The 9,767-nt window shown below is 34.9% G+C and overlaps 1 protein-coding gene across 1 annotated transcript; it reads left to right on the top strand.

Annotated features, from left to right (window-relative positions):
• The first annotated feature begins 3,976 nt into the window (after positions 1-3,976).
• Positions 3,977-5,686, top strand: LOC105451125 (proline-rich protein 4-like). The gene is made up of 3 exons (XM_011691390.1): positions 3,977-3,991; positions 4,472-4,730; positions 5,026-5,686. The coding sequence occupies exons 1-3, from the start codon at positions 3,977-3,979 to the stop codon at positions 5,424-5,426; spliced, it is 675 nt and encodes a 224-aa protein (XP_011689692.1). The 3' UTR covers positions 5,427-5,686.
• The last annotated feature ends 4,081 nt before the right edge of the window (positions 5,687-9,767 follow it).

Raw genomic sequence — 9,767 nt, forward strand, 5'->3', positions numbered from 1 at the left:
AATATATTGTACAATAAATATTAATTAACATTAAATCGAGCTATTTAACAAATTAATAAAATAATATTTAATATTATGGATTAATGTATTAAATAATACTGAAGACTATTTAATATTGAAACAAGCACCTGCGTGTCTTCTGCCAAGAACGACACCAGTTTCCCGCCCGATTACTCGCTCGTGCTCGCAATGTTGACGCTGCAATTACATTCGACGATCAAGGCACTCGTACTACTTACCTACATCCTCATACCTCTTTAATTATGCCTGGAAACGCACTTCCGCACACGTACAGTGAAAAGGAAAACGCCTAAGAATTCCGCGCGCCGTTTATTACTGTCTGCTGTGAGCGATGAATAAACGTTGATAACGTACAATTGAAACAGTTAATTCTCAATCGTGCTGATACTCTGGATTAGCTAATTCTAAGTTAATAAGACGTGTTGTCTCTTTCTATATTATTATCCTTTTTGTATATGATATGAATTAAGGAGATACGATCAACGTGTTGACTGAGTTAATTCCTTGCAAATTTTAGACGTTTAAATATAATATAAATGTTTATATTATATTATAATAATATATAATATAATATATGGTAATGTTATATTGTATTACATATATTTGTATGTAAGAATAATAGAAGACAGAGAAAAAGGAAACAAGTTAAAATTTATGCTTTTAGAATTTCGTAAAGGAAATGAGAGAACACTGTTTAAGCAACAAATGTTTTCCTCGTAACAACATTGTTTCCTCGGTGAGGCACTCAGATTACACGTTTACCGGGCCGTTTCTTTGTTATACTTCACCACCGCGTACGTGTGCATTTCGCTAATTCGCAATACGTGGCTGGCGAACCTTGGCCAAGCGTCATCGGGCGTGTTGTTACGAGTTCGCCAGCTCGAACTCGCCGATGAATAATGAATGGCGGGTAGCGCGCGGCCGGCATTAGGAACGCGACGGCATTAGAAGCTTAGAAAATGAAAGTTAGGAAAGTCCACGGTGATTAACGCGGAAGCGAAGAGGAAAATGCGCCCCGTCTCGATCTCGTTGACCGAATAAAGGACACCGTGGAACGCTGAAGGAAACCGAAGTTGCGATTTGCATTCGCTGCCGCATATCTTCATCTCTCGCGAAACTGATGAATTAACTGATCAAACGATAATTCGTTAACTCGTTGTCGAGAAATTACCTTCATTTTTTGCACAACAGTGCATTGCTTGATTACAATAAATTTATTTATTCTATTGAGAAATCACCGATGACTTACTTGACGAATCGCATTATCTCGTGACAATTTAAACGGTCCATAATTCATATCCGATTTTAAAATAGACAGAATTTATAATTTTGTATATTTAATGTATAAAATGAAGTACATAAAATTTTTTTATATGTAACAAAATTTATAATTTTTATTTAGTTTATATGGTTGTACGTTTTATTTTGCGTAGTACGTGTTATATAAATGTGAAAGTGCCCAGTTCGACTAAAACGGAATGCCTTTGTCTTTGTGTTGTATATAATGCGCATGTATGAAAAGCGCACCTCTAGATTTTAATATTATCATGCTTCGTAGAAAAAATTTTTGTTCGCGCGTGGATGTTGAAAAAAGGTAACGATACCATCGAAGATCGAGGTACCGTGGCTTTTTAAAAAATCGTAAGGAATCACAGAACAGACTAATATTATATATATATAAAAAGACTGTTTAGTCTAACACGTGTTTATCGCCTGGTATTGCCTTATATATATAGTTGTCAACAGAGCGCGATGCCCGTTCCTTTTGCTTTCATCGTCTAATATCGGGTGTAACTTAAATACCGACCACTAATTACATACAGTTATTCTTCGTAAGAAACTGAATCGAAAAGTCCTGAGAATCATTTTTCTCTACAATGCTCAACAGTAATTACTGCAGTACTGATCGCTTTACTCAGCACTGTAGAAAAAAGATAGTTCAGGATTTCTCGCCTCAGTTTTTTTACAAGGAATAACGCTATGTAATTAGTGATCGGTATTTAAGTTACACCCTACATGTATGTATTACCGTGTTTATTCTTTCAGTGTCTTTCACATCACACGGGATATAAAATTGTAAATAGAATTCCATTCCATTGTTAATCCTTATTTATTTGATGTTCTGAATTATACAGCGTTTAAACGAAACTTGTTTTATAATATAATTATATGTCAATGCGATACATTTTTCGCTCGGACTGATGCCAATCGTATACGCGAATTGAATCGAATCACATACACGGAAAAAATTGCCGTGGTTGTTACAACGATATTCTGTATGCTTGGAAAAGAAATGTATGTGAATTTAAGTTATTGATATTATATTGAATGCATCTGTTAAAGCCTATACCCATCAATATTGTTCTCGCAACTGTAATTTTTAGGATAAATAATATTTGATTAGATTGCCTTCATATATGGTTGCCTCAACCGAAAGATTATTATTGTTGTCTCTTTAATGTAGTTTACAGAGTTTAAATAGTGTGATTGAGAGATCTATAAGATATAGTTGCACGGTACAGCACTAAGAATTCATTGTCAGTTCCATTGCAGTAGTATTATTTTATATGTCTTGTCTACACTCGCGAAGAACAAAATAAAGTGTGTACAAGTGTGTCACAAGTGTATGTGGCGATTCTCGTTATTGTAGATGTACGATTTTACTTTTAAGTAAATTAACTATAAAAAATATTTCTTAATATACAATATATGTATATGCATTGTAAATATCCCCTTTTTCTTTTGCCACATAGTTACTTTAGCAAAGAGTCACCGAACAATCTTGTAAGATATAGCCATTGTCTCGGAAAGCTCGCTGTTAGAGAAATAAGTGGCAGGAAGGTAATGGAGATCAACTATAATGACAATCGCCTGAGAAATGCACTTTGCTAAATTGAATTTTATCAGTATCCAACAAATACACTTTCAAATTCTTACAAATGTCTTATCAATAAGGAGATAATTTTATCATAGTATATGGTTTTCATACACATATAAGGATTGTAAGTACCATTAGCTTAAGATAAAATAAAGCGTAACATGCATAACTATGATTACAGGAACAATTCCTAGAGATAATCATTAAGGTTGTACAGACGGTGTCACAAATGCGTTCTCACTCGAAGTCACGCGATGAGAGAAAAACGCGTTTTTGATTGGAACGCGCCCGATATGCGCGCTTCTTCGAGTGAGAAGGCATTTTTAACGCCTTGTGTACAGTTGTAGACAGATCGGTTGCGACATTTTTTTTTTTAGGTTTCTAATATATATATTTAATATACTTACATAATATATATTTTATATAGGTAACTAATATTTTGCAAATGCGAACCACGATGGTGTACTATCTTTAATTTAAAGACAGTAGACCAATCGTGGTTCGCATTTGCAAAATATTAGTGCGTTTTGAAATTTATTAAAAAAAAAAATGTCACAACCGATATGTCCACGACTATACATATATCCATATAGCAGCTATCTTCACTAAGGTTGGAGCAAACATAACTCACTTCCAGAGTACTATGATTTCTATAACCATTTTGTATAGATGGGTTAAAAATAACATTATTATTCTGTTGTAGCGATCGTAACTTTTTCTCCGTGTATCGGGCGCGCGATCGCGGCTATCTAACGATCGGAAGACCAAATAGTCGTTGGTAAACCTCCGGCTATGACTGCGCCGCTAATGTATGCTGCAGGATTTTTCGCGCGTCTCTTCCTCGTCACCTGAGTTTCGACCTCCTAGGAGAGAAAAGCAGCCGCCATTTGGCTGCCGCCCAGGTTCGGACGAGCAGCGAAAGTGTATCGCCCCATAGAATCGCTCCTCTTCTTCGTTCGGGCGATGCGTCGCATCGGTTGATGCCCTATAAATACATATGGGGGTCACGATTCCGGAGCGAAGTCAGTTTTTCGTCGGCATCGCGACCGGCAACTGGAAGCTCTTGAGCGACCGATCATGAGGCTCCTTCTGGTACCAGCGCGAATTTTCGCTTTTGTTTTTTTATTACCGTCGCGATCGCGTTTGATAATCGCGCGCGATCTACATTCGGATGCACCGCGGCGATAAATGGAGAACACGCTGCACGTTAATTTAGTGATTTGTGCATCGTTTGTACATTACGATGATTGTGCTTTTATAACACCTTTATTTAAAAAATAATCTAAATTAATATCATAATCTAATATCGTAAAATAAAAACGTTAGGTTTAGTAACCAAAGTGAAATTACGAATTGTACACAAGTCAAGTCTTTTTTAAAACTTGTAATCAGACGTACAATCAGATTTTTATTTTCCGAAGCGTTGTTACGTTTCGGAAAAATTTCATGCGGTTTCTGACATCTGATTAAATTACAGTTAGACACAATTTTTATATAACTGTATAATTTATTTAAAATAAATTGAGAATTTTGTAAGAACGTAAATCATCTCGACATAACACGTTTTTACAGATAATAATGCTGGTGGTGGCCAGCAGTGCGGCCATTACCGTTGACAAGTATTCAAAGCAACGGCACGGTGCTTTTATAGAGGCAAAGAAACACGGGAAAAGAGGTCTAGATGGTTTGGATGGACATGGTCTACACGAGCATCATGAACACATATATGGTCTACCACCACCGGTTTACGAAATTCCAGCACCAGACGTCGGGTATCCGGGATATGTACCGGAGCCGTCACCCCCGTTCGTCGTCGGACATCATCCAGTTGGTGAGTAAATTTTTATTGGAGATAATTTTTATTTCAGCTTTATTGATTTTGAATTTACTCTGAGCATGAAGTATATCGATACATAATTGATTAATTTAATTTCGTAATAATATTTAAATTATAAAATATATAAAAATTAATTTAATTATAGAAGGAATCGCCTACTATAAATTGCCTGCACTATAAATAGCCTTCGTTGCTTTGAAGATTTTTTTCGTTATATTAAATTAGACCTAATATTATTGTCTACACATTAATGAATATACATCTGTAATACTTTCGTGCTCTGCTTTAGCGCCAGTGCCTGTGCCTGTTCCGCAGCCGGTGCCGCACCCGGTTCCGCAACCGGTAGCAGTACCCGTGGCGGTGCCGGTCGCTAGGCCCATACCGATCATCGCCGTGCCCGTGCCGATTCACATCGACCGCGCCGTGCCGGTGCCTAAGCCGTATCCCGTCGCCGTGGAGAAGATCGTCCACGTGGACCGGCCGGTCCCGGTGCCGGTCGAGAAGCCGGTGCACGTCCCGGTCGATCGGCCGGTGCACGTGCCGGTGCCGGTACCGAGACCGTATCCCGTCGCCTTCGAGAAGATCGTGCATGTGGACCGACCGTATCCGGTGCACGTGGCTGTGCCGGTGCACGTGCCGAAGCCGTACCCGGTCGCCATACACGCGCACTATAAGTCACACGGTTGGTAACGCCGCTCCGTTTAACGCAGCGGCGATACTATTATATATTTTCGCTAATATTAACTACGTAACTTAACACGTGTCCTGATATACAACACGTGTCTTATAATTTTTATATAGTGATATTAGCGCAGTCGTCTTGTTTTTGTTACAGATTTATTATTGATAAATAATATTATTGATTAATTATTATTCATAATTAATCTTGCCTGACTGAAATGTACATTAGAAATTGATTACTGTGTTAGTACTGAGCTTTTGTACGCGTTTACTTCACTCTCTTTTTAATAAACATCTCGTTAAGAAATTTACTTGTCGGATATGTGCACCCGTTGTTGGGATTCCTCTATTTCTTTTTTGTTGCCTGTCGCGAATTTAGCGTAAGAATGGAGAGGTCAAATAAATGTTCTTCTATCAGTGAGCAACCTTGAGAATAATATTGCTGTCACCACGTATGAATGGCGTGAACTTGTTCTATTAGTAAGCATCTTTATCATAATTAATGCAGTAACAATGTTGCACTCCGGAGGTAGTTACAAGGTGAGAACAATTTATGCTTTGTCTAATGGAAAATGTTAAAAACTATGCACGTCCTTGCTCTTCAACTTGCTAACTACGTTAGCATCATTAATGATCTATTAAATTGAATTATTACATTTTATTATATATAAATACCATACTTTGTGCATTTAATAATATTTAATATTTAAATATGCTTTAAAATATTCGAACAAGACAGTAATTTCTATTTCTAAGAGACTTGATCAAAACCAGAATAAGCGATCATACGAAGTTACGATGACTCGTCAGACATTGTATTACTTTCTAATTATTATTATAATTGTGAAATTTATATTTTTCATTAGAATGTTTTTTGTTTAGAACGATAATTATGTAAATAAATACACAGAATGCATATTTTATCTTACAGTGCTTACTAAAATTAAAAGAAAAAAAATACAAAGAAGAGGTCAACAACGAGTAATTTTTCTAGGAGTGTTATTGAATAATTTATTATTCATATGTGAGCTAAAAAATTAAACAACTAAATGTTTCGACTTTACAGAATTTTCTTCAGTAGTCAAAAGTATTAAATTATGTGAAATATATATAAATATATATAAATTACGTTAAATTATTAGATTATAATAAAGTAAAAAAAAAGGATTATAAAACAGTTTTCGATTTCAGTTCGGTCCAAATCCCTGCGTTAATCACTTGGCAATCCCTTATTGATAATCACATCACTTTGAACTTAATATATTCTTGTCTCGCAACAAAGAATCAATTTTATCAACCGATTATTGCATTATATATTTGTTTTTATTACGTTTTAAAATTAACACAGCCTATGTATAACTATAGATCTAATTCTAATGTCTTATTTTTTATTTATTATGTTTTATTTTGTATTATTTATTATTTTTTATATAACGTCGACATTCGGTAATTATGTATACAACCTTGATGTTGATAATTGCCTGTTTTTAATGATCTGCATCCAATTATATACTGTATTCTTTTAAGTTTCACTTTGTTATAATTTAATAATTTACGCGTAATTTAACTTTGATTTATTGAAGAAGATTCTAAAATTGAAACGTTTAGTTGTTTAATTTTATGACTCACATATGTGCGAATAATAAAATTATTCTATAACACCTCTAGAAAAATTGCTCGTTGTTGACCTTTCCTTTATATTTTTTGCTCATGCATGTTACAAGCCGTAAATAATTTCAATTATTTTAAAAATTAAAAAAAAGTGAGAAATCAAAGTAATAAAAGAATAATATATCAATAATATTAAGGTAATCACATATACATGATTACCTGAATAATAACACTTTAAATAATAAAATAGCACAAGATGTAGGTAAATGCCTCTCTAAAAAATAATAAAAAATTTTGCGTACTTATTGCGTTTAGCTACTTTGTTATCACGCTGGAGGGAGATTTCAACGACCAATGAGACGCCATCGCGTGGCTCACACGTGCTTGCGCATCGAGCGATGCGGTGCGGAAAAACGTCGCGCCTACCTCCTACGACCGGAAAAGTCTAGCGATAGGGAAAGGTCGCGTTTTCCACGTAGCGGCTCTCTCATGCATTGTTGACGAGCGAATTGCTAGGCGAGGCGTTGCGCACTACCACCGCTCGCGTTAGGAAGCGTATACATAATCCTACTTTTGTCTATAGGTCCGAGAACTACATTTTTCAGTAATTCCCGAAGAAATATGCGAATTTCCAGCTATCTCCGATCGATTGCGATTGACAGAGATCTTTCGATGTAGATAGATTATTGAAATATACTGCTCTACATATCTCTAAATATACTTTTTTCGATAAGCAATATAATTTGTGCTTTTAATAATTATACTGATTATTTTCGATTTGCATTAAAGTAAGTAAAAACAGATAAATGAAAAAATAATTACGTCTTTTTATAACTTATGCTTAGAAAAATGTTATTATTTAATGCTGTTATATATTAATTAGAGCTTGTTTTATATAAAAATGAATACAATTCATTTGAAAATTGCACAACTCAATTCCTAATATCTTATAAGTATGTTATCTCCAATTATTTTTATTTTGCTGTTTTGAATATCGCAGTTTTATATGCATTTTATTTCAACGCAAACTTAAGTCACAGAAAAAAATTATTACCTGTTCTCACACGGGGAAATTAATAGTTTTGAAAATGAATTTAGTAAGCAGATTTCAAGTAGATTGTAAGGGGAGATAAACGGGCAGCGTTAGCTAAGAGGGCTGCTATATACACGATCTCGATATATCAGCGATCGTGTGAACACACGTGATGGTTTCTCGGTCTATCGACTATTATTCACATCGTTCACACCGTAAATAAAACGAGAAAACACGTGGACGTTCTCGCCCTATGTCATCCGGGAAAAGGTTCATGTCATCCGTCAGATTACTATTATGATCTGAAAGAAACCCGTAACCCCGTTACGCGGTGAACCGCTATCTCTCTGCCACAGCTCTCAGTATCCGTTTAGCGAGGTGGATACGCGGATTTTCTCTCTTTCGAGAGAACGGAACGCGCGCGAATGCTTCGCCTGTACAAAGAGAGATTTTGATCGCGATCGCGATGTTGGTGATTAGTTTCTCATCATATGAAAAATTTGACAATCGTTCGTAGAAAAAATTGCGTAAAAAAATATCCGACTTTCGTGATGGAATAAGATAGTTGAGTGCAATTTATTTATTTACGTGACACAATTTACAATGTTGGGAAGACGAATTTCTTATGGATTCAACATAACACACAACATATGTTGTTTGACAACCTGTTTGGTTTGTGATTTAATTAAACACATAGTCTAAATATTCCAACAACTTGAGACTAAAAAAATAGAGGTGTAGGATTGAAGGATGGAACAGAATGTGAAAATAAAATCTTATTACAGCTATTTAAGTACTGCATTGTTCGTAATTAATTTAGAAAACTGAAAAATTTAACAAGTTTTGTTTTTTTCAAAGATAATTTTAATTTTTTTTAAATTTATAATAATCTAGCCTTAATAATAATCTAGCGTGCTGATAAATTTGACCATCTCTAAGAAAATGTTAATTTATATCGAAATTAATTTCTTCTCTTTCTCTATGTGCATTTGAAATATTGTGTTACACAAAGTAATAATTAATTGTTAAAATTGTTCTCGCAATGTTGTGTCATGTGATCACAAAATGCGCTGCTTTCGGCGTCGTATTTTTTTTTTAGAATGCACATTCCAAACTTTGATTTCAATTTCTTTAGAAGAAGTAGCTTATCTCTACATTCGTGTCTTACGCGCAAGCGGTTTTCTTATGTAGCAATTTATTTTAATGGGACCTCGGTTACGGTAACTACGTCTACGATAGACGCAAGTAATAATGTATAGAAGTTGCTCGTAGCAAGTGCTATAGGATATCTATAGCAAGCTCATATTTAATTGATTCTTCGGCGCCTTTTGCGCTCGATAGGCGTTACACTTGACACCAAAGGCGTGGATCCATAACAGTAACACTGACTTGAAGTCGACTTAAACATCGCCGCGCCGTCGCGATCGAAGAAAATGAACTCTAAATCAATTCAAAACAATCCGCAAAACATTCTACTTAAAAAAATAAACTTATTTCCATCTTCTATATCGGCATTATTGGAATTTTTTAATTTTTGTATTACCCTGAGTTTTCAATATATTTTTAATTTACCTACTTTAGTCAAATGATAAATTAATATAAATTATAACATTTCGAAACTATTTATTTCTTTATTAATTCAAAAATGTACAATTACAGTTGATTCGCTACATTTTACTTAGAGAATTAACATGCTTGAATTTTAT

Source organism: Wasmannia auropunctata, unplaced genomic scaffold, assembly GCF_000956235.1.
Source record: "Wasmannia auropunctata unplaced genomic scaffold, wasmannia.A_1.0 LD336053.1, whole genome shotgun sequence".
NCBI classification, from domain to species: Eukaryota; Metazoa; Arthropoda; class Insecta; order Hymenoptera; family Formicidae; genus Wasmannia; species Wasmannia auropunctata.